This window comes from Anthonomus grandis, chromosome 16 (assembly GCF_022605725.1).
Source record: "Anthonomus grandis grandis chromosome 16, icAntGran1.3, whole genome shotgun sequence".
NCBI lineage: Eukaryota > Metazoa > Arthropoda > Insecta > Coleoptera > Curculionidae > Anthonomus > Anthonomus grandis.
In genome coordinates, this window is record NC_065561.1 from 12,234,790 (window position 1) to 12,262,391 (window position 27,602).

A 27,602-nucleotide genomic window follows, 5' to 3' on the forward strand; every position below is an offset into this window, starting at 1 on the left:
TCTATCTACTATGAATCTTACAGCTTGCTTTTCCAACCTAAATCTAGCCTTAAATTCTTTATCATCCTAAATGTTCAAATGATCCAGTCTATCCCTGTACACCTGTGATGATCTAGGGTGTACAATTTTATTTACTAATTTCAGAAAATTTTCGTCATCCGTAATATCTTCCCAAATAGGATCCATTTTTATATTTATGGTTTGTAAACTAAATCTAGGGTACCTAGTAACTAATAAATTAGCACCTTACCAAACAGAATAATTATTTAAAGGTGGCTGTATTTACATAAATAAAAAATATCAAAATGATATACTAAATATTAATTTAATCTCAAAAATTTGCTCCAAATTGGACGTTCAAGATGAACCGCAGGTTATCGTTTGAACCAACATTGTACAACGAATTAATTCCGGTAAACCGAAGATCTTTATGAACTGTTGTTGAGCGTCCATTGTACAACCGGGCCTAAGACGTAAGAATTCTTTACGCCGCTAATAGTGTTTATCTCAATCGTTATAGATCCGTCATGTAAACGCAGCATTAAAATATATTGGAAGAAAGATGACGTTTCTGTCAAATTGGAATTTTTGTTGGAAGGATAGTGAAGTGAAAGCTGTCATGGGATGGGAATTTGATTCTGAACCACATCACAATATTTAATTTTTTTTTGCTAATTTGTTACCATAATTGTTCTGATTTTAAACATATTTAACTATTACTCTTTAATTTAAAACCTAAAGACATTGTTTGCCATTGTTGCTTTGCTTATGTACTGTGTCCAAGCTAAAAAAGGTATTGCCCTTGCCAAATGCTTTATATGTTTTCATTTTATAATCAAGTAAAAGCCTAGATTTCCCAACGATTTCTCTTATCCAGTGTCGTCAGCTTTATCCCTGATGTTGTTCAACTAGAAGAAAGCCCATAGCAGCCATACCTTATCAAAATGACGAGAAAAAAATGAATGATGCAGATAGCTTGGTCAGTAAACAACTTTACCTTATTTGGGAAAGGTTTAACTAACCCTGGTGGTGGATACTGGATGTCATGGCTTGTAGCATTAGTTGTGACCATATCCTAGGTACAATGTTAGCACTTTTAGTATTAACTAATTGAAAATATTCTGTAAATTAAAGTTTTTTCATCCTATTGTATCAGCTGATACATGATTCTGGGGAATCTCAACATATGGCTACTTACATAAATGAAAAAACAATTATTCTATTTAAGTATTTATTAAATTACACCCTTTTGTATTAATAAATTAATGGTATTAATTTAGCCAAGACATGATGAGTAAAATGTAAGCAATATAAATACTGTTAAACCATAGACTTTTATCTTCGTTTAAGTTAAGGTATGTCAATCAAAATCAAAAATACTTTATTTTTTTGTCAATTCAAAATTTACAATATAAATAGGATACAAAACCTGATTTAAATAATTTAGTTTTGTTATGTGCTAAATATGATCTGAGATATCCACATTTTTAATGATCTAGAAACAATTTATGAATTTTATGGGAAATTTCACAAAATGTTTCAAAAATTTTTTAGCAAGACTCAAGATTATTAGGAAACAATATCACAGTTTTCAGTCGTGATCATAGTTCACCTTGTTGCTAAAAAACTGTACAGTGATTGTCGTGGTATACTTAATAGTGAGCAACATGGTTTCATTCTACCAATACAAATCTTTTAATGTACATAAATTTTATTTTAAGCAATATGGAGCAAGGGTGCCAAGTTGACTCTGTTTATACTCACTTTTTCAAGGCCTTTAATAGAGTGGACCATAATTTCTTGGTTGCAAAGTTAAGGGCCTTGGGAATTAGCGGTAGGGTAGCTGATTGGTTAAATAGTTTTCTAACTGATAGAATGCAGAGTCAAATATGGTAGTTCGGTGTCTAGACCTATAATTGTTTCATCAGGGGTACCTCAAGGATCACACTGCGGTCCCCTTCTGTTCAATTTGTTCCTATTAGATTTACCTTAAAATATAAAAAACAGCTTGATACTAATGCTTGCAGATGATGTAAAGATATTTCAGCCTATTAGAACAATGACTGATGTTAAGCTTCTTCAGGAAAACATTGATAATTTTTATGGCTGGTGTCAAGCAAATCATATGGACCTTAACGTAAAAAAATGCCATCAAATATCATTTTCAAGAGTAAAAACTCCTATTTCCTACAATTATTCCATCAACCATACTAACTTAAAGGTTACCGATGAAATGAAGGATCTTGGTGTTGTATTGGACAGCAAATTATCATTTGATATTCATATATCGGGTATTATCTCTCGGGCTCATAGAATGTTAGGTTTCATCATACAGTTTAGTAAGGACTTTTCAATTTTTACGATAAAGAAACTATATTGCTCGCTAGTTAGAAGTGTTTTGGAGTATTGCTCACCTATCTGGAACCCTTGTTATGTAACACATGTAACTGCAATTGAGCAAGTGCAGAATAAGTTTCTTCATTATATTGGTGACAGGTGTGGTTATATCAGAGATGATTATAGTGAATTAAAATCTCTACATAATATTGATACTTTGGAAGGGAGGAGACTAAATCTTGAAATTCGTTTACTTCACAAGATTATTAATGGTGTAATTGATTGTCCAGATCTTTTAAATCTAGTATGTCTGAATGTACCTATAAGAAAGAATCGGCATACTAATGTTTTTTATGTTCCTTACCATTCTACAAATTATGGCAAAAATAACCCTATTACAAGAATGTTAAATAATGCAAACTCTATGCAACAATCTGTAGATTTGTTTGGAACCTCAGAGGCAAGATTTAGAGGATTTTTTTGTAAAATGGCAAGTCCGTAAATAAATAAATAAACCTGAAAACTATTGGATTAATGGATATTTTAATAGATACATTTGTTTTTGTTGATAATTCACTAATAAAGTGGAAGGCAATGTATAACAATATTAAGTGTTTATTATGGTATTCTTAACCATAAATACACATTAAAAACTATCAAATTTTGCTTTATTGCCATTATTATAAGCAAATTGTTGACAAAGCTAAGTAAAATAAAAATTTTAATGTAGATATAAAATGTAAACAATAATACTTATACTAGGAACAAAATAAAAAAAATTGAGAAAATATGAAACATTAATAACAGTCATGCATTAAAATAACTTAATGTAACCTAGTAACTAAACTAGTAACCTAGATGTAATAAAAATGTACATTTCAGATAAAAACAGAAACATTAAAAGAAGCATCTGCATAAAATGCCTCTAAGTTATAAAATCCCTTATTTACCAACAGGTCTTTGCTGCCTTCCCAAATTTTTTGTGCTCTTAAGTTGTCTTATATTAAATGGTTAAAAAGTTTTCTACCTTCAAATACAAATGAATTCTTAACAAGCCTAGAGTGCAGAATAGGCAACCTAAGTAAACAGACTTGGCAAGTCATATAGTGTCCCTCCAGCTCAATCTCCCTCCTTAAATATTCTATAAATAAGTGTTACTGTTTCCAAAATAAAGACACAGCACAAAGCTAAAATTTTACCTTAAACAAATAAAGCTCAACACCACTCACTAGCAGACCTTACCCAGCACAATTAGAGAACTGCTCTCTTCTGAAAAACAAACAAGATATTAAAAAGATACTGAGAGGATGGGGTACCATACCAACGGAGTGGCCCAATTAGGGCATAATAATATGTATTTTTAGCTATAGCAAAATCCAAATTATTTTCTATCACTCTAAGAGCCTAACAGCCAGACGAGACCTTACTGTATGCATGGGAAATGTGTTCCACAAATTTTAGTTTAGTTAAGTATTATCAATGGAAAAACCCAAAAATTTATTAAACTGTTGGATTGCAAGAAGAACAAAGTTATAAAATTTTTATTAATAGAATATTTAAATCTAATAATTTTAGTCTTGGAAACATTAAAACTTAACAATTTTTTTAAAACTTTATCTTAAATCTTATAATTTAAATATCTTAAATAATTGAAGGGTTGCTATGATCATTTGTTGAAGCCGCTAGGATATCTTTTCAATATTATTTTCCAAACTTCAATTTATCCAGATAGGTGGAAAGTTACCAAAATAATTCGTCTATACAAATCTGGGCTCTAGAGATGAAATTAAGCTAATTATTGCCCAATTACTATTATGAGCTCTATTTCTAAAGTCTTGGAACTGATTATCTTTGAGCACCTATTTAGTGAAATAACTGGTCGCATTACCTCAAGTCAATATGGGTTCTTCCCAAAAAATCAACTTCCACTAATCTTACCCATTCTGTCAATATGTCCATGAAGCTATTAATGGAAAATCCCAGGTTGACGTTATCTATACAGATATGGAGAAAGCATTTGATAGAGTCAGACAGTGTATAATCCTGAAACGTTTGTCAGACTTAGATGTATCTCCTATTACTTACATAATTCAGTCATATCTCACTCTCAGTTTGAATGAGCATGCTGAAATTAAAGGTTCCAAGTCATGTATCTTTAAAAGTACTTCTGGTGTTCCACAGGGGTCCAATCTTGGACCACTCTTATTTTTGGCTGCTGTCAATGGTCTGACTTGCAATATTAAAAATGCAAAGGGATTATTATTTGCCAAAGAGTTTAAGTGTTTCCGTCAGATTCAGTCACAGAATGATTGTCAGGCGTTGCAAGATTAATTTTGCGATATTGCGAGCTGGTGCGAATTAAATAGCTTTAGATTAAATGTCAGTAAGTGTGCTTGTATCTCATTCACCCTAAATAGTAATCTCCCAGACAGGTAGGACTGGTCTCCGAATGAATACTCCTGAAACTGTATTTGCTTAGCTTTCCCAGCAGTACTTCATGATTCACGCAGTCGACAAATCACAAAACACCAGTGCAGCAACATCACCGGATTTAACCTCATATCATAGAGCAGTCAAAGAAATGCGAAATTAGCTATTATTCATCTTGCCGAAATCCAAACTGCTCAATACTCTTAAAGACACATAATAAACAGTCAAATACATAATATGTAATTTAGAGTGTGATAATACACACACTAAATTGAATTGACATAAATAAAAAAAGGAAATAGAATATATTTTGAAATAAATGAAATAAATAAATATACAGGTTTTAGAGAAAATAGGGAAAATTCTATTATTTATAGTGTAGAGTTCAGCCCAAATCGTATTATAAGTGTAAACAGGAAAGTGGCATGCTTATGGAGGTAAAGTCTAGCTTCAGAAGGTATTCACACTTAGCTACCCAAGAGTACTATAATAAACTTAAATTGCATATTAAATTTAATTTATAAACAAGAAGTAAAAACAAAATCTATTTGTATTTGAATTATTTTTCATAAAATATAAGTAATAGGATATTTAGCCCCAATAAAATACAAGAACAAAAAAACAAAAGTAAAAACAAAAAACTAACTAAAATAAAAACAATGTATACAAAATAAAATTGTCTACAATAAACTAAAATAAATCAAATTTGCAAAACAACATTACTGGCTGATATTGTGACAAACGGTGTTATTAACCCAAAAAACCAATAATGTTAATCCTGTTAATGTATAAACATCCTATGTGGAATAACCCTTAACAAACAAAACTAAATTATGACAAGGCAATAGGAGGAAAACAACGAAAGCCATGGAAGAAAGAACTGTAAAAAAATACAAATAAACTGAACAATTATGGCAAGGCAATGGCAGGGAAAGAATAAAAGCCGTGAAGAAAAAAACTGCAAAAAATACTTTTAAATATTAAGTACTAACTTCCGAGCTGTCAAGTTAGCATGAACACCTCGCAAATTAAGTATTAACAATATAAATTAGAGACAATGCTAAAACTAATTCTCTCAAACAGGCAGTGTGTTGCTTTGTATATAAATACCTACTTCCATTTAAAAATATTTTCATATGTATAGTTTTTATATATTGGAATATTTACCAAAAACAAGCTGGTAATATTGGATCAAAAATTGTAGTTGCTCCAAAAGTAAGAAAGAAGCTGAGTATCAAAATTTACATTTATTATCACATTCTTGATGAAAATTTATTATTCTTTGATAATATTTAAGGATAAGTATGAATAAGCATGTACTAATAAATTTCCTAATATAAAAAAAGTGTTCATCATTGTTTGATAGGTATCATTTTCATTGAATTTTTATTAATCTATAAGAAAAATATGTTCTAGGGAATGTACTATTGTTGTTGTGTATATAAGAAACTCAATAGTAATGTGATAAATATGATAATTTGAGAGACAATATACTTATGTATTATTTATATCTTTGAAAATTCATATATAACATTCTTAACATTTAAGTGCTTTTAGACAGAAATCTTACCTATATTGATTGGCCTAGGATAACAGGAACACTCTATAACTTCGTTGCTTTTTTGAACAAAACTTTATATATTAAAATTGATTTAAAATTTGGTGTAAACTAACTTTAAATGGGATAGTCTGTATATTTTTACATATTTCAATAGACACTGATATTCTGAAAAATAATGATACCTCACTTATCTTCTTAGCACATAAAGTCAAACAAATCTGAATAAAAAGGTTAAAAATGTTAAATTTGGGTCAAACAACCACGGAAACATAATTTTAATTTTTTTTATATGATCTACACGAGTTTTCAAAATAAGTAGGTAAACATGAATTTTTGGGGTTTAATTTTTTTTTCCAAACGACCACTATGAGAAAAATCACTTTTTAGTCATATTTTTTTTTCTAAATATTTTGGTGTAACCTATCGCCAATAAATAATTTCAATGAAGGAAAATAACTAAATCAAGTATGAATAGTGAAATGTTGAAATGAGACATCTAATTTTATTATTTTTTCTAGTCTGTTATAAGAACAATTAATTTTAATATGCACTATCAATTCAATTTTATATGTTACAATTAAGTTAATGTACTATACCTATATATACCTTTTATGTACCGTATATCAATTACGAAGTATCAGGGTTCAAAAGCAACATAAACAAGTCACATGTCGATCTAAAAAATATATATTGTATTTTTTAGTGCTTGAACTCCTAACTTATAAAAGCACCAATAGGTCAAAATGTTTGTGACTAAAAACAGTACCTTATTATCTGTTTCTCTGCCAATTAAACGACCTTTCCACCGACTACTTGTTTATATGCAAATTCCCAGTTTTGATAACGAATTGAAAAACTCCTTCCTATCGGATGTTCGGGTTCTACGTAGTGCCACGCACCATGCGCCTCTTCCTCCCACTTTCTACGATAAATGAATTACGCATGAAAAAAATTGATATCTGGGTTTACTGGAGCCATTCAAGTAAACGATACTTTAACATTTAATGTCAAGGGAGTAAGTTTATATTTTAGAAAAAAATTTGGGAACCAATTTTTCAGTATAAGCGTTGCAAACTAATTATACATGAAGTATTTGCAAGCAACCAGAAGCAAGTTTCAGTGATAATTGCTCTAAATGCTTATCGCACTTTGTCATATATTATTTGTGTTTAAGATAAGTCTTGTGTTCAAAAGCACATTTTCAAGTTTACACTTAAAATTTGAAAAACATTTGTTTTAGTTACATTAAAGGACAAATATTTACAGTCACACCAAGTCTTGATTCTGCATATGAGTAAATGAGAACTCATGAAAATGTGCATCTGCATCATGCCATAGCAAAAGGGTATCATCATCAAAAGAGGTACACTGCCCATATCTTAAAATCGAGGGTAGGTCATTGATATAAAGAAGAAAAAGAAGTAAACCTAGAACAGATCCTTGTGATACCCATGCTAAAATTGTCAACTGATCAGATATGGAATCCTGAAATATAACTGAATGCCATGATCCTTACATATAACTGACACTTGATAGCCAACCTGAGAAGTACTAAGAACTTTATTAGCCTACAAATACTCTACTATCCTTTTCTTCATAAGTTTCCACAATTTTAGTTAAAGTAGGCAGTAAGGCGATAGGCCTATAGTTTGATAGAGTGTCTTCACCTTGCTTATGTACGGGAACCACAATGGCTCTCTTTAGAAGACTTAGAAAGTTACCGCTCAAGAAAGAATAATTATTAGAATTGGTACAGTAATACAGTGCCGAGATTGGAAGATTTAAAAACACTTATATAGAGATACCATAATAGAAATACCATCCCAGCCAGAAGAGTTTTTATTTTTTATTAAGTCAAATTATGCATAATTTCTTCAGCAGTAACGGTGATAAAAAAAATGTATTAGGCACAGACATATCTTGTAAATAAATTAAAGAGTTTATTGTAGTAGCTGGAGTAGTCTTAGCAAGATCAGCTGCAATTGAACAATAAAAAGAATTAATTATATTTGCATTTAATGCGAGTTGTTTGCTTTAGGATTTTTTTGACCTCTTAGGAAATTAACAATTTTCCAAGATTCTTTTTGCTTATTGGGAGCATTTTGTATCCTACTTTCATAATAATTAAATTTCGCCTGCCGGATTAATCTGCGGTAGGTGCTTCGGTAACTATTAAATAAATTCACAAAATGATTGTTATAAACTTGCGAATTGAGTGCAAACATCTCATATTTCTACCAGGTATCCGTATTCCTTTGGTGATCCAAGGATTTTTTTGAGTAGATCTTGAAGTTACAATAGGAAATACTCTTTCAAAGACGCTCATAAGAAGAGTATGAATGTTGGTCAATCTCCTAAGCAGATACTTAAATCAAGATCCTGGCATGCATTGGAAAGTGTAGTAAAATTATGCCTAGAGTACCTACAGTCGACCACGTCTTTTGCGTTTCTTGCATATTTCCTGCTTGAGGTAAAATTCAGAATGAATTGCCTGATGATCTGATAACTCAGCATCTATTACAGAACAAATGTTAATGGTTAAACCTATATTTCTTCTGTTAAGAGCAAAGTTTGTTGTATTACCCCTTAACGTCTCTGGTGAAACTTTATTACTCTTTTTAGATAATAATCCTTCAAATACACCCGTTCACTTAGAAAATGTAAAGAAATGTTATAATCATTTGCATGTATAAACCACTTCCCGAATTGTCAAACCCTTTAATCCGATTGAGGTCTAGGTCTTGAGGAGAAAATTAGCAAAAACTACTGTAGTATTTGTATAAGGGGCGTGTGAATAAAGGAAACTATTTGTGTCTTGGCAAAATTTCGAATTGTATATTTGGTTCATCTTCAGGGCTCTATAATAGAGAAAACAAAAAAAAAACGTTTAAAAACGCCTAATACAATTCTGAATTATGCATAGTCTATATATTCGCTCGTAATTAGAGTCAATGCACGTTTCAAGATCATGCACATAACAAAAATTATCGAAATTATTAAATAAATAAGGTTTACAGAATTGGGTTGGGTTACACCTTAATATGGACACATTAGCTACGTTTACAACGCCCGGATCTATTAGGTCCATGGATCAAATGATAGACTATTTTCATTTAGTACAGACCTGTTTACAAGGATTGATTTTGAGAGTTAAATTAGTCCAAGATTACCTCTAGGATCAAAATGTCAGTTAAAGTGAGTTTAGACGAAGAATTATAGGACATCACAAGGCTTAAGCTTGTCCTGTATTTTCTTGTTTATTTTTGTGTGCAAAAATAAAAACCTCGTAAGCTAACAATAAAATGTCAAACTTGTCATTTTGATACTTCAAAATAGATCCTAGGTGTTTACACCGAAAAAAAATAGTCCTCGTGACGTTATTTCATCCAAGCATTAAATATTTGGTACCCACGTTGTAAACGTAGCTAGTATAAAAACAAATACGAAAATACAAATATAAAATAAAGTTATTTTATAAATGATATTTTTAGTATTGATAACTTAACGCTTGTTTTCCCTATTATAGGAGGTATTGGATGAAGTCATTAGCTACGTTTACAACGCGTGTACCAAATAATTAATACTTGATTCAAATGACGTCACAAGGACTATTTTTTCGGTGTAGGGTAGAGTGCTCTAAGAGTGCGCGGTCAATAAGAGTACACACTCGTCGATTTTTAGAGCACGTCGTCGACAACAACAAGGTGTTAGTTCGTACTGATTAAGAGGAGTGTCTGCATGTTTCTTGTGCATTTTAAGCAAATAAACAGCGATAATAACGTTATTAGGTAAGTTTAAGGAATTTTATCTGTTTTGTTATTATATTTTGACGTTTTGGATATTGTACACAACTGTAGTTTTCAGGAATTTCGCGGTCAAATTTTGTCATGCTTACAATAAACCTTGAAGAATCGTATAAATCATACCGTTGTTTACAATTTCGAACCAAGATGGAGGCAGCACTGGCGCTTTTTAAAACATGCTCGTTTTGTAAGAGTGCGCAATCATTAATGTTGTAAGAGTACGCGCGCACTCTTACAAACCAGGTTTTTTGTTCTAACGGACTAAACGTATTTTTTCTTGTGTTTCAGCATGTCTGGCAGAAAACGAAGTTCTCAACGTGCTTTATGCTCACCGGCGGTTATGGAGGCAGCAAGACAAGGCAGCAAGATTGAAAATGGAGAAAGTAAAAGAAGCGTGGCAAACTCCTTAGGAATGGCGGAAAGCACGTTAAGAAAAAGGCTAAAAAGGACAACTGTAGCTACAAAACTGGGAAGATTCGACATTACCTTAACAGCAGAAATAGAAGAAGAGTTGTGTAATTATAAAAAAATTAAAACAATAGACAACATGTTTTACGGGTTAACTTCTAGAGCTCTAAGAAGTCTAGCATTTGAGTTCGCTGAAAAAAACAAATTAAAACATCGTTTTAATATAACTTCAAAAATGGCAGGCAAGGGCTGGCTGCGTGGATTTTTAAAACGGCACAAAGATGTTACATTAAGGCAACCCACCGCTACAAGCGTCTCCAGGGCTGTTGGGTTTAATAAACCACAGTGTGAGCGGTTTTATAAAAACCTCTCGGAGTTAATGAACAAATATACATTTCCGCCACATGCAATTTACAATATGGACAAATCGGGATTTTCAACTGTCCCAAACAAGCCTCCTAAAGTTTTCTCTACAAAAGGAAAAAGGTGTGTCAATAAAATATCAAGCGCAGAACGGGGAACCAATGTTACTGTTGTATGTGCAATGAGTGCTAGTGGACAATTTATTCCTCCCGCATTTATATATCCACGTAAAAGAATGAAGGCAGAACTTTTGGACGGAGCTCCGCCATCTTCAATTGGAATGGTATCTGATTAGTAGTTTCATCAATCAGGATTTGTTTGTTGATTATGCCACACATTTTCGAGATCATGCTAAGCCAACAAAGGAACAACCAGTACTAATGATAATGGATAACCACACTTCCCATTGTTCTATTGCAGCAGTTGATTTTTTTCGACAATATAACATTATCGCATTAACACTTCCTTCATAGTAGCCACCGTATGCAGCCACTTGACACGTTTTATTCCAACGAGTGTGAAAAATGGTTGACGAACCATCCAGGGTCTACCAAATTGCTTCAATATTTGCACCTGCATATTTTAAAGCTGCTACTTTAACGAATGCGATTGAAGGTTTTAAAGTGACAGGGATATGTCCCTTTAATGATGATATATTTACCGAAGCTGACTTCATGGCCACTTTAGTCACAGAACGAGAAAATTCTGCTACAGCTACAGTAGCTACGCAAGTAGAAGCGCCAAACATTCAGTTAGAAGTCGCTAATAACTCAACGTCTAAAATCAATATTCAACCTCGTCAAATCTCTGAATTAGCCTCTGAAAATGCTTCCAAAGTTCTTGACAGTCCAACTGTTGTTCTTGAGAGTTCCACTACTAAGAAAAATTCACCTCAGCCTACAGAGCTGGTTTCAAACACATCTGCAATCATTTCAACTTTGGAACAAACAGTTGCTGTAGCGCCAGAAACCAAAACATTTGATTTATCGAACACTCCTGGAACATCATCAACTCCCCATATAAGGACCAACTAATTGAAGAAAAAGAGCAAAAAAAACCGTAACCCATAGTCAAACTAGATATGGGCGATAACCTACCACCACCACAAGAGCTTTCGGAAGAGAGTTTAAAAAGAAAATGCGCTGTGAACCTCAGACAGGCAAAGAAGACACCGAAAAATGGAAAAGCTGTTTTGAAGAAGCCAAAATCACCGCCTCATAAGAAAATGTGGAGCTGTCCAGGGTGCAGCGAAACATTTAAAGAACCTGTTACAGAAGACTGGATTGAGTGCATATTGTGTGCTGAATGGTGGCATGAAAAATGCAGTGCCTACGAGGGTTCTAGATCTTATACATGTGACCTATGTTCATAAAATTGCGTGCGTACTCTTACAATACTAAATGCGTACTCTTAAAAAGCGGGTTTATAAGAGTGCGCAAAATCACTTTTTTTTTAAGTTTAATTTTTTCTGTTGAAGTACTGATGTTTAGTTTGCGAATTATAGCTTATTTTGTTGTTTAAGTATCAACAGTCATAAATAAAAAAATATATATTTTCAACGCAATTCGTTTGGATTTTTTACCTGATTAAACCTTAAGTGCGCACTCTTGAAGCACTCTACCCTAAATGGCAGCACACTAAAATTTGATACGCGAATTTGATGCTTTCCAGACAGGATAGATTAAAAATTTTTTTCTGTGTAAACACTAGGACCTATTAAGTACCAAAATGACAAGTTTGACATTTTATTGAATTTTAGCTCACCAGATTTTTATTTTTGTACGCAAAAATAAAGAAGGAGAGGAAGACAAGGACAAGCCTAAGCCTTAAAAAGAATTATTAGTTTATTTTTATTATTTTTAAACACAATAACACTTTTAAAGATTAAGAGGTTATGTCTATAATTTCTCGTCTAAACTGATAAATTCCCTTCAACTGAGATTTTGATCCTAGAGATAATCCTGCACCCTCAAAATGAATACTTGTAAACAGGGCGGTACTAAATAAAAATAACATTTGATCCATGTACCTAATAGATCCGCGAGTTGTAAACGTAGCTATTGGGAACAATGAGTACTGGATAAAATATTGATTTTTGTAGTTCTGTATACAGTTTAATTAAAAAAAAAATATTAAGTTGCTCCAATTTTGTTGTGATGAAAAATCTTTATTTTAGTTATATTTTACCTGTGTTTTAAACATATAAACCATAAAGTTGCTCTAATTTTGTCTGAAACTGTTTATATCTTCTACTTTATTACTGAAAAGGATTTTTAATTACAATGAAGTATTGAAATATTTTAATATTAAAAAAACAAATTCTGACCCACCTAACACAGTAAAAAAAAAATGTATTCAGCGGATTTGAACCCGGGACCTTTTTACATGCAAATCGGATACCAAAATACGTCAAGGATACTGACAAGCAATTTTAGAGCAGTTAATTGTATCATATTAATACAACTTGTTTTTTAATCGTTTTTTTTTAAACACGGATACAAACCCGCGTGAGTTGTTGAATATGACTGCTATATTAAGTATTTCGTTCAAAATATAATGAAAGTAGTCAAGTTTGATGTCAAATTCACTTTTTCACGTACAAATAATTGTAAGAGGTGCGATTAATTTTTTTTTTAAAATCAGTGTCTGATTTTAAATACATTTGTTCCATATTGTAGGCACTCAGTGTACTGCAGGCTATCCTAAAACAAAGAAGCCGTTTGTTTGTGTTGTTAGTAAACGCCTGACTTTCCTACGGTAAATAAGTGCGTACCTTTAAATTTTAAAGTGTAACCGGCAGTAATTTATTTACGGTCAATTTATAATTCCCCCATCTCCTACACCACGCGTTCGGCTACTACAGTAAACCAACCATGAACCAACAGAGAGCCAGTGTACATCCGCGCGAGAAACGCATCGTACGCGCGCCTTATTTTAAAATATTCCACTCGATTTAAGTTAAACCGAAAACGGACTTACGATCGCCTTTAGGAGCAACAAGGGACCCTTTTCGACCAACCCTGCGCTCCAACCGATTCAAATCGATCGTGGGGGATGATGTTTCCCTGTGGAGGAGATCCCCATGATTCACTGTTCTCGCGTCGCTTTTCAAAGCAGGACGTTTTTTGCATTGATTTTTCTTTTGAAAACGGCACTCGGAAGTGGTTTTTCTGAATTAAAGTGGTGAAACTGATAATAGACGAATAATATTTAAGAGTTTTTTCATCGTTTTATATCGTTGTTTTGAAAAAGAACATGCTTTTGCCAACGTCGAACGCGAACTGCCCAATAGGGTTTCAGAACGATATTTATAACGATGTAGTGGAAAAAAGTAAATTTTTAACGTTGAAATGCACTGGGAAGAAGAGCGTTAATCACCCGCCTAGGAGTAAAAGTGCTGATAGGAACAGGTTTAGGTTTTGCGCTTGTACTGGTCCTAGGAAAAGTAATAAAAAAAGTGCTAAGTGGTATGTCAAGGTAGGTTATCATATAAGAAAAGTGCATTCAATTATTGACACAAATATTTACACACTTTTTTTTGTTGACATTTTTACCTAAAGATGAGTTTCATGAATCAAATATTAAACTTTCTTTATCTCGAATTAAATCAGAAAAGATGTGAGATAAGTTCTTTAGTTTTTTATTGAAACAGATATACTTACCTACATTTTATAGATTCGACGTTTTATGAATTATAAGATCAAATTTGGGAATGCTTAAAAGACTTCAGCGAGTTTTTTTCATTTGATCATATTAAAATCAAAATTGTAGTAGGGTTTAATAGCTAGTTTTCGCCACTTTTATATGCCTCAAATTGAAAAAGTAGTACTAGTAATTTCTTTAAATAAAATTTTATTACGCATTTATTATATGAAAGATTATCTTAGAAATTGCATCTTATTATCCGTTTTCATATTTTTAAACATACTATTAGGAATTTCTAAGCTTACTTATGAAGGAATTTAATAGGACATTCTTAGATAAAAATATATATAAAAAAAATTATAATGTTTAGTTTCTCTTAACTAGAAAATAAGTGCAACAACGCATAACATTTCTTTTAAATGAAATCATTGACTATTTATATTTGAAAATAGAGATACCACGTCCAAAAATTTCAATATAAAAAATACTAATTTTGCCAATGCCCCTAAACTAATTTACGATAAAACGACACATACATTAAAAATCGATAATAGTCTAGAATCCCTTTTTATAAACACAACTTACTTATTAAACATAAAATACATATAAACTCAAAGTGATCTAAATTGCACAATGGATACAATAAAAAGTAAAACAAAATAATCATATTTTTGAAGGTAACGATTTATAAATAAATAAATCAAATAAATCAACAAATAATTATTAAATTAATAAATCACAAAAATATGCTGGGTTTTAAAATTCAATACGAAAAAAATATTGGTGTGAGAGGTAGAGCACTATTGATATTATTAATTGATTCGTATTCAATGTATTCGTTCAATCAAAAATTTTAAAAAAATGAAGGTGTTTTGAAAAAAAAGTTACGGGTGGTTTCTCGGGGATGAATTAGTTAGGGGTAGTTCGGAAAATATTTTTGAAATGAGCATCTTTAAAAATAAGGAAGTTCTATGCTGTTAAAAGCATTTTGGGACACCCTGGCAAAATGGGTAATTTTGGCCAAGTAGTACCGGTTATTTTTTTAAATCAAATTTCATTAGGGATTTATTTATGAAAGATCATTTTAGAATATGTTAAAAGTGAATTTAGGATTCGTAAATTTTGCTTTATCAGTTATTGTCGCAGATCTTGAAAAAGATTTGGTTTTAAGTTACAGTTTTTTTTTGTTGCTATTCTATTGTTTTACTGCTTAGTATCGTTCCTTCAGTTTTCCGAAATGTTTTCTTTATTTTTTAATAGCTAGTAGTAACACATCCATGCTTTAATATGGACTAATTACTATACAGGTTGGGGAATGATCATTACGCATATAGAACTGCTTAAAGGCGAAATGTGGCAATGCGCACACATGCATTTCGTGCGCTCTGCTACGTCGTTGGTTTTCAGTAAGACATTAGTAAGCGTCTGACTTTGATGGGAGTTACATTGTTACTTGCAATACAATTTTGCAAAATATTGCTCGGAGGGTTTTACACGGGCATTTCCAAAATATTTTACTGATGCAGGCTTTACAAACATTAGTGTTTAACCCACATAGAATCGTAATCTCAAAATATTTATTATACTGTGCCTAATGAAAAATTTAAACACTATATAAAAGCAAAATTAAATTCTCAATATAAACAAAAAATTCTTTAAATAAAAGGCTCAACAGACCTTAGACGAGTTAACCTTCATGAAAGCCATTTCGTGCTTGCAAAAGAATTCTGGTAAAATGGAATTGACACATTCGTTAATCTTCTTTCGCAACTCCTCTAAATGTGTTAGCCCACTAAATTCATTAAAAATTTCACATTAATTAAAAAGTGTTTGTAACAGGTCTCCTTAAGATAATCTCAAAAATAAAATAAATCTGGATAAATCTGGAGATCTAGGAGCCCATTGATTATTCACAAGCTCACTAATAAGACAGTCAGAAAAAATATTCGTTAATAACGAAAGGATTGTTTCTCATCGAAAGAAAGATTCGTCTGAAAATAGGAATCTGTCTTTTTTCAAATATAATCGAAACCAAATCCCTAAATTCTACTGCCGAATTACCCCCATCAAACCCTTTAATAATTTTAACTCTTTCAGAAGAAGTACAAAAAGCCATATAAAATTCAGAAAAGAATAATATCGTTTAACATTCAACAATGCATCGTGAAGCCACTCAAATGTGACTCAAATGTGGACCTATTACATATTATTGTTATTCTGTAAAAAATGAGCAAATATCTATCAGACGATTGGAGGCGTCCGCCATTATTGGATAATGCGCAATCTTTAATTCTCCAACTTCCTAAATAACGTTCCTACTATACAGCATGATATTCAGCTGAAATAATTATGAAAAAAAAACCTCTCCGGCCTGATGTTCTGAACAACCTTTCGTCATATAATTTTATCCAAATCGGTGTTAAAACTCACAATAATCACAGAAACTTCTAGTAAAAATCACAAAATAATGCAAAATTAATAATAATCTCTAAACCAAAAGACCATAAACTTTGATAACCATATTATTTAATTTATTTTTTTCGAGGATGCCCTTATCTTTCAAAGTCTATTTTGTGACTCTAATATCTATGCAGGAAGTGCTTTATTTTGTTGATTTAAATGTGAATCCCATCGTGTTTCTATTGACCTTTTATGTCTTAACTAACTGGCCACGTTATTGTCAATTACTATTTATATTTGTATTACGTTAGAAACTCTGAAACATCAAAGTACTGTATATTTGTTTATTTGGGCCACTTCTTTTCTTATCTCGTATAGTCGAAACTATTTTATGATACAGAGGAATGGTTTTAACCTTTTCTTATCTTTTATGATATTTACGACCATCCCCAATATTTCACAGACAGATAAGCCAAAACCAAAGTACTATTGGTTCTATACTAAAACCCCGGAAAATTAGAAGCTATTCTAATAAAGTAAACTGTACAATTTCTTGAATTATTGTACAATAATCTCATTAAGAAGTCATTCCAGCGCCATATAACCAGAAGTACCATTAATGTAAAAAGAAGTTTTTCCCCTCTAAAAGTACAGTTGCATTGCTTTTTATATGATACAAATATACGTATAATATTTCAAATGTGGATATGTATAAATTGAAAGAAAAAATGTAAAAATTTAATCATTTTTTTATATAAATCCAAAAACTGAGTTGTTACAGATTGTTGGATTCACTTTATCTTTTAGCGAAAGTTCGTAACTTCTGAAAATCGCTTTTCCGACATCGATTGTATGAAAACACTTATACAATTAAATTATTAAAGTAACCTGTATTATATCACATAACTTAATATAAAATGCCCCATCACGATTCACACGATACACACCTCTGTGAAACACAGATACACAGAGGCGTGTATCGTGATGCCCTTTATCTAGTATAGTCCTGAGATATTACCTAAGAAGCCCAAGGGAAACAGAACTTACTACGTCCCCGTTGTTGTTTCCGGGTAAGGCGAACGTGACGATAAAATGATTTTTTTTTAATTGTACCGAGCAGACAATATTTTTTACATTTTATTTCTAGTTAGTAAGATCCGGAGTAAGATCGATATTCACTGATTTGTTTACGTATTTCAATAGGGTTGCCGTAAAAAAATGTTATTAATTAATTTTTATTATTATATTTTTATATTAATTAATAATTTTTTTAATCCTGACCACAAGAACTCTACTCTTTAAGTACATAGGTAGGTTGATATTGATAATTGCGCTTTTCTGTTAACCACTTAAAATATTTATCAAATTAAAGACAATTTGATTGCGAACATATTAGTATAGGCCTGCGAAAATCTGTTTATGGAAAATGGTAGTAAGCCGTTGAGGTTTTTTATTTAACTATAGGTCGCAGTAAGCTAAGATATCGGACAAACATAGCAGCGATGCGATGTTGAACATTATTCAGGATCAGAACCGCCCGAAGTCTAATCATCGTAATAAGCTTCTTCATTGTCTCTTTCCTTTATTTGCAAAATATGGTCTATTTTGAAAGGTGTGTGATCTCCATTAACCTTTTAGCTTTAAATAACCATTTAGAAACCGACCATACACAATTTAACACATTTAAGATTAATTGCGTGAAGCCAAATTGAATTGATATACAATTGTGCGTACAATTTTTTGCTTCAGTAATTTCCCGCATGGTAGAATGGTATTTGACTCAAAGTTTCAGTATCTTCTTTTGCAGCGAAAATTCGATATCAGGCATCAGTGATGTGTAAGTTAAATGCTTAATGCCATAGATAGTGACAGTAAAGGATTGAACAGTGTCGACTTAATCAGTTAATGAAGCAAAACATTTTTGGTATAGCTCGTTTGAAAAAAAATGCATCAGATCTGAGTCTGATCCACGTCTTTGTGATAACATTCATAATCATTTTATTTTGTTTTTATTATACAATTCTCATAAGTTGTACAAGATTAACAGTGCTCTTCTCTTCAGTTAAAAAGTGTTTCTTGTTTTTGATTATTGTTGCTAAATAATCGTTCTCCTAGTAGCTAGTTAAACAGTATTGAAGACTCCTTATAACGATAATTTTAAACACTTTAAAAAATCCACACCAGAGATATTGAACGAATATCAAATTCCTATTGATTCTCTAATGCGTCCTCCTTTATCTCATCAAATAGTATGGGCAATGTTTCCCTGTCACACATCTAAAACAGCAGCTACGCATGTGCTTTCGTAGCCTCTCGATGCGCTGTCCATAGTTGTACGGCATGTTATTCTAGCCGTTCAATGTTCTAAGTTTCCAACAAGCAGTTATTTTAAGAGTGGAGATATGGAATGCGATGGCAGAACTAGGCATATCTAGAAAGTTGATAAGAATGACTAAAGCATGTGTGGAAAAATCCTAAAGTAGTGTCAGGATTGCAAGAGGTGTTTACACCGCCTTTTTTCTTAAAGAATGGTCCTAAATAGGGTGACGCCTAGTAGCCCCTGCTATTTAACATAGTTTAAGAGAAAGTCGTAGGAACAGCAAATACTGGTACACTTCTGTTCAGGGATCAAAGGCCCCCAGATATTCTGGCATTTGGGTTCTATATATATATATATATATATATAGTAGGATAGAAAACTATAAAACTATAGACATAAAATAATACATAAGACATAAAACATTAATATTAATTTCCTTAACTGTTTTGACTCATATAATCTTGTACAGATACTTAACGAACCAACTCGTATAACTCAAAATTCAAGCAACCTTATAGATCCAATTTTTTTCAGTGATACCACTTTAGTTACATCCTCTGGTACACTCTCTGCCGATACAATCTCTGAACACAGACTCGTTTTTGTTGACTTAAAACTAAAATCTAATAAGCCTTTATCAAAACTTGTTACGTATCGTTGTTTTAAAGATTTTGTTCTAAAGGATTTTTTGTCCGATCTCTACAATTTGCCTTGGATGGACATTGTTTATGAGAACGATGTAGACAAAAAATTACTTCTTTTTACTGATTTTTTAAAAACACTTTTTGATATTCATGCCCCCTTTAGGGAGCTCTCGCATGAAGGAGCGAGATAAAGCCTTACAAAAATTTAAGCGTACTAAAGAACCTCAAGATTGGAACCGGTACAAAGAACTGCGTAATTTTACAGTTTCTGTACAGAGATCCGAAAAAAAGGCCTATCTCAATTTTATTTCTAGTCAAAAAAACATGGTCAGCACTAAGATCGTTAAATGTCCTAAACTCAAATGATAGCAAGTTATCTCCTAATTTAACAGATCCAAACTTAATAAACCAGCATTTTTCTCAATTTTTTAACAACAGATCTAATGACTGTGATGAAACTATAGAATTTTACGAAAACAACAAATTCAGCGCATCGAAAAAATTTAAACTTTCCATGTGTTCTATAGAAGATGTTCATAAAATTATTCAAAACATGAAAACTAATGCTTGTGGCACAGATAAAATCACGTCATCTATGTTGAAATATTGCAGTCCATTTATTGATCCTTACATAACTAATATTATTAACAGTGGCATAGAACAAAATTATTTTCCTCAAAGTTGGAAAACTGCACCTTTACCAAAATCAAAAAAACCAGAGACATTTAATGACTTACGCATTATAGCAATTTTTTCTGCTATTTCGAAAGTAATGGAGAAAATTTTATACAGCCAGATGTACTCAAATTAAAATGATAATGGTATGATCTCAGAATTGCAAAACGGGTCTCGTAAGGGGTATTCCACATCCTCCGCCTTGGCTGTGGTAACTGATGATATAATAGAGGCACTGGATCATGGACTTGAATGTATTCTCATATTATTAGATTACTCCAAGGCATTTGACATTATAAATCATCGACTCTTGTTGGCAAAGCTAAGATATTACGGTTTTGACGTCGACTCACTGTCACTCATCGCATCATACTTCTCTAACAGGTCACAAAAAGTGTTTGTTAATGGTGTGTACTCGGAGTCTAGTGCCATACTATCAGGAGTACCTCAGGGCTATATCCTTGGTCTCCTTTTCTTTATTATTTATACGTCTGAACTTATAAGCTCTCCTTATGTCGGAAAGATACAAGCTTTTGCTGACGATACCCAGATGTACTATCACTTCTCTTCAAAGGACTTTATTACTTGTAACGAAACTATTAATCATGAACTAAACAACCTAAAAGATCTCTCTAAAAACACGGCCTTCAACTGAATCCATCAAAATCAAAACTTATGCTGTCTGGCAAAAGAAGTCAAAACGAATATTTAAAAAATAATATTAAAATCAAAATAGGTGACCAAATATTACCATTTTGTAATTCTGCTCGTAATCTGGGTGTTATACTTGATTGCCAGCTTATTTTTTCCGATCATCTTAAGCAACTTCTACAAAGGTCATATATATCGCTTAAACAACTATATTCCAATAGAAACCTTTTAAGTATCAAGCTAATGACAATGTTATGTGAAACTCTTGTACTTTCCCACTTTAACTATGCTGATTTTATTTATGGCCCTTATCTTCGTCAAGATGAACAATATCGTATTCAAAAGGTGCAGAATACATGCATTCGTCTAATTTTTAATTTAAGAAAATCAGATCACGTATCACATAAAATTAATGATTTGAACTGGTTGAATATGTTAAATCGTAGAACTCAACATTTGGGTGTTTTTATGCATGGTTTAATTACTAATTCAAAATACATATCTAAATCTCTAAAAAATAAATTTAAAACCAACTTGAGCATCCATAATATAAATACCAGAAATAAATGTAAATATATTATTCCTCGACATAATACAAGAACATACAAGAAGTCTTTTACTTACAATGCGATTAAAACCTGTAACTCCTTGCCAAACAATAATTTACTACTTCATAATTTAACCAAGTTTAAGTCAGGATTTAGGTTGTATTAATTTAGAGAACAGTTGAGCTCCTATTTTCTAACTCTTGATGATGGTTGTATACGATTGGGATTGGGGTTGTATACGGGTGGGAACAATAATTTCTTTATAATATTTCATCTTTGTATTATTTTTTTTATTATTATTATGTATGTTTACAGAAATTTATTTATTATTCATTAGGGTTAAGTTTGAGTAGCCATAGGCTAGACTTCGCCTTTTTTTTCATTTGTAATATTTGTCAATCTGTTGTCTTTTTTGAATAAAAAGACGATTATTATTATTATTATTACATAAAAGAAGATTTCTTTCAACTAGAAAATGCTACAAAAGAATCGGTTTAAAAATTAATGCGTCTAAATTAAATATAAGACGTAAGAACCGGTCAACGAGATCAAAATGTAAACATACCATTTTGAGCGAGTGGATTACTTTAAATATTTGGAAGCAACAATAACAGCAAATATTAATATGATAGAGGACATTAACATGAGAATACAAAGGAATCGCTGTTACTCTGCACTACAGAAAATAATGAAGTTCAAAATAGTTTCTCGAATGAAGTATGGGAATCTGGAAAATAGTATGAGAATAGAATTCAACCGGCATCAGATCACTTGGAAGACCCAGATTGCGCTGGAGGGATAACTTTTCGACAGACCTAGTAACCCTAAATATCGCCAATGTACAACCAAAGGAGGCCAAGAACTATGAGCAAAAAATCGCTTTACCAAGCGCCGTCTTTAAATGATGGTTTCTTCCTTGGAGGCGGTTTACAAAAAAAAAACTTTTGTTTTAAATTATCACATATGCTACGCCCCTGAAGTAACAACCCGGACTTTTGTAACACCCTTTATTTTTGATTAAATAATTCAGTATTGTAGCATTCTTTGCTCAAGTGGTCCATTTTACGACAGATTCCGCCAGGTAAAATTACTGAATTCATAAACTGGTTACAAGCTGATTTTTTACTTGTTCATTAATTTTATGCTTACTGGTGTCATTTGAATAAACGCAATTAGTTGACCATGTAAATTCTCCAAAAAAATTAAACATATACTTTGAGCTATTAATAAATAATTAAATGAAACTTTAATAGCTTATACAGTAGTGGAAACTTTTAATAACGTTCTTATTATTTAATAATAACTATTTGCATATGATAGCAGGACCAGTTGAGCCAAATTCAAAGCAAAGTACAAAATTCTTACTGCGAATCATGCACGAGGGAATATAATGGTCTGGGGATATTTTTCTTGATCTGGGACAGAAGTATTTAAATATAGGATAAAATGGAGCAAGTTCAATACAGAAAGATAATGGAAAATACAATGCTACCTTTGATGCTATGATTTTTCAATATGATAATATACCAAATCCAAGATCGTAAAAGCTTGTTGTCTTATAACTGTACTTAAATGGTCATTTTATTCTTCAGACTAAAATTCCATTCAGCATCTTTGGGACATCTTCATCAGCCATATTCGAAATCAACAATAACTATTTGATATCATTAAATCAGAGTAGTGGCAAATTACTCCGGAAACTCTTCAAAACTCTTACTGAACTCTAGATACCAAGCACTCAAGCAGTCTTAGATACGATTCGATAAAATACATACTCGTTGTCCTAAAAAATGTCTATTTTTGTTTCCTCTACCCTATTATACACATATTTTTGTAAATTATTAAAAAATTGCTCTCATCCACTCACAAAAACCATTTTAACAATAACACTATTAGAGAAATAAACTAAAACTAGTTGAAAAACTTTCAATTTTGTAAACATTATAAATATGTATGGGTAAAAAGGAAAAATCATCTTGTGAAACGGAATTCCTATGCAAATGGTTGAGATAGGTCGGTCGTTCGCTATTCCGCTCGCGCCTAAAGGTGTGTAAATATAAACTCGGAATTTATAAATGTTTGCCAACGTGTACCAGATAAATCTTCAAAAGGCTCGTTTATTGTCAGACCGACTATAACTTTGCATCGAATTCATAAAGTTGTAAATTTTCCAAATACCGTAAAAAAGAAAATCTATGTAGTAATATAAGTTTGAAATCGTAAACCCTGAACAGCAGTGACAATTTAGCAAACATCTGGGTTCAACAAATGCGAGTCTTTTATGGCCCCTGTGATGGTGTTTAGGTTAAGTTTATATCGGTTCTCTGTATATTTTTATAGGGCTCTTAACCACTCTTTTAGTGAGACACTTAAAACAAAAATGTATTTAATTTTTTAATGACCCTTTTACATGAAGTGACTGATGTGGCTTAAAAGTTTATTTTCCAGTAAATTTAATAAACAGAATAGAACTGAATGTAGAAAAAACTGCTAGTAAAGAAAGAAAGTGTTATTTCTATATTTTATTGCAATAATTAATATTCTACGTAATTTTGAATGAAATGAATATAAAAACCCCGGAGTTTATTTCATTATAGTCGGCCTTGAAAGTACCAAAGCGTTTATACAGTGTGCCCTTTTTAAAAAAATCGTAGCACATTTAGGATAATATTAAATAGTAAATGGACTATATTTTAAACATTTGTTAAAAAACGGTTAATCACATAAACTTGAAATTTTGCAGCTATGTACTTATAATTTGATACGCTCTTTAAAAATACGCAATACAAAATTAGGATTACTATTTAAAAAAATCGTCGATGACGTCATGTCTTATTTTTGAGACACACTGTCTAACTTTGTTTTCAACAAAAAAGAGCGCAACTAAAAATACTAAACGACGGGTTCTAGGATTTATACCACTTCTGAATTTATTCCAAGTTACAGACTCACACTGTAGTGAGGTGTATATAGATACGTTTTTCTAATTTAATTAATAATTCTATGCTAAGACATTTAGGTCACATGCTTATATGAAGTTTTTTGCTTAAAATAGATCTCGTCAAAAATCGTCTCCTTGAATAATGATGTTCAATTAGAAAACACCAGGATGTAGTGTCGCAATAGCATCTTTATAATTTGTCAATCATTTTAAAATTATGTGAACCGATAATTTATTTAACAATTTTAAAATTCTATGATATAGTAAATACCGTATTAATAATTAAACACTCACTGCCTTTACTTTGGTACTCTCCAACACAGCTTGTAAAATTAGATTCTTCTAGGTGTTCGACCGTGGGAATTTTCTGAATGATTGATTTGGATAATCATTTGTCTAAACTCACGTTGTCCTATAGACAGTATTAGATGTACGGTGAAAAACAATTTCAACATGCTCATTTTTAACGATAGAATTGAATCAGATTATAGTGAAGAAATGAAATTAACCGTTAGGAATGCTTTGCAGCAAGAGAACTTTTGAAAGATCTGAAGTCGTATAAGAAATAATATGCTATTGTAGTTTTCTACTACTGATCATATCATTTTACGCAAGTTTCTAAAATAATAATAAATCATTTAATGAACTGGCAACATTAACAAAAATATATAGTATTATATTAAAAACTGAACTATGCGAATCAAATTAATTTTTTCAAATAAAACCTAAGTCTCATCTTTCTCAAGGACTGCTAAACCAAAATATTTAAATCACAATTTAGGAACAACACACAAAAACTGTTGGCGCACACAAAAACATCTTTGGACCACAAAAACCTAACAAAGCATCAAAAGGATGAAATATGATATATGCTTATAAATCCATAAGTTTATTCCTTTACCTTCCTCTTTGGTAGGAAGAAAAGGAATAAAAATAAACAAAGGAAGAAGACAACATGGAAATGGCAAACTGGAAGAGCCAAAGGACTGGTTAACTGGTTCGGCTTATCATACTAGCAATAAGCAGAATTAGAATTAGCAAAGTTGCTGACATTTGCTAAAGAAAAAAACTGTATAGTCTAAATAAAGGTAGATGTCGAACATGTGAGAGAAGTATTGTCTAAGTTATGCTTATGGTATTAGGAAGTAAAAACATTTGTAGTACAAATTGGAGAATTACGTGGCAAAGAGACCCAAAATCCTCTGTTTTGTTTTGAAATAGCAGCAATAACAAGACCTACATATTAACGAAGAACAAAAAGCAGAATAAAACAAAAAATGCGTTGTATTTAAAACTGAACTAAGTGAATCGTATGAATTTCTTCGACTAAAGTCCAGGTCTTATCTTTCTCTAGGTCTGCTAAATTAAAATATTTAAAACTTAACTTAGGAACAACAAACAATGACTCTTGGCTCTCACAAAAACATCTTTGTACCACAAAAATCAAACACAATATATAAAGGATCTAAATCAATAAGTTATCATGAAGAATGCCGTCAAATTAAAAGTCAAGTATTAAAATTAGACACGTTTCAATTTTTTTTTTGGAAACAGTAATTTATTATAAATAGAAAAAACTCATCGTAGTATACCGGTGGCCGGTGGAATCCCTATCTTAGAAGATATTGCTGGTTATGTAGAAATACAGACAAATGAAGATGACGAAAGCGAGGAAGAAGATAACTTACCACGTCTACTCCCTGAGAAAAAAAAAGCAAAAATTAAAAAACCACAAAAACTTGAAACTAAATGGATCAAAACTGACTCTAAATATAATCTTCAAACAGCCGAACAGGATTTTTTACAAGCTGAGAATGATATGAAAGCTACATTGAAAGACTCCTCTGCGGTAAACATATTTGAACACTTTTTCGATAATGAAATTTACAGCATGATAAGGGAACAAACTACTAATTATGCAGTTACCCAAAAGAATCGACATGGATTTACAATATCAAAAGATGATATAAGGATTTTTATTGGTTTTTTGATATTTAGTGGCTATCATACTTTACCCTCTGAAAGAGATTACTGGTCCGATGAAGACGATTTGGGCCAATCAATCGTGAAAAATGCTATGAGTAGAAATGCCTACTTGGAAATAAAATCATGTATTCATTTTGTCGACAATACTAAAGCTAAAGACAACACAAATGATAAATATTTTAAAATACGACCATTATTTGAAAAAGTTAATAATAATTTTAAAAAATTCGGAATTTTTCAAGGAAATCTGTCAATTGATGAAATGATTGTTGAGGTATTATGGATGGCACTCGTTAAAACAATTCATTAGAGCCAAGCCAATCCGTTTTGGCTATAAACTATGGCAATGTGTGGGGAAGACGGATATTGCTTTTCTTTTTCACTTTATGCTGGAAAAGAAGAAAATCAACAAAAAGAGCCTTTGGGTACCAGGGTACTTGTAGAACTGCTATCAATTGTGGAAAATCCGAAAAGCTACTCCGTCTACTTCGATAATTTTTTTAGTAGTCATAGGCTATTTCACAAGCTAAAAGAATTTAAATTTAGAGCTACTGGTACGATAAGGGAAAATCGGACTGCCCAGTGCCCATTACAATCAACCAAGGAACTGGAAAAAATGCCTCGTGGATCATATGATTTTAGATTCGACATCAAAAATGAAATACTAATTGTTAAATGGAATGACAATAAGTGTGTTTCAATGGCCACTAATTTTGATCACGTAGAGCGAGTAGCCTCAGTTCCACGCTGGAATAGAAAGGAAAAAGCTCGCATGCCAGTTTCCCAACCTAGACTGATATACAACTACAATAAATACATGGGAGGAGTGGATCACCATGACTGGCTTTTGGAGAAGCATAGCATCGCCATCCGAGGCAAAAAGTGGTACT

At 31.8% G+C, this 27,602-nt stretch overlaps 1 protein-coding gene across 4 annotated transcripts in view; it reads left to right on the forward strand.

The window, feature by feature from the left end:
• Window positions 1-596: 596 nt before the first annotated feature.
• The window catches only part of LOC126745487 (ral guanine nucleotide dissociation stimulator-like 1), an 85,432-nt gene continuing 58,426 nt past the window's right edge, over window positions 597-27,602 (forward strand). For 2 of the 4 annotated variants that reach the window (XM_050453354.1, XM_050453356.1), the window contains exons 1-2: window positions 597-793; window positions 878-979. In XM_050453354.1, coding sequence (XP_050309311.1) covers window positions 959-979 — 21 coding nt within the window. In that variant the 5' untranslated portion in view covers window positions 597-793; window positions 878-958. Of the gene's footprint in view, window positions 794-877; window positions 980-13,788; window positions 14,380-27,602 lie in introns of those variants that run through there. The other 2 variants (XM_050453349.1, XM_050453350.1) reach the window with 1 other exon arrangement.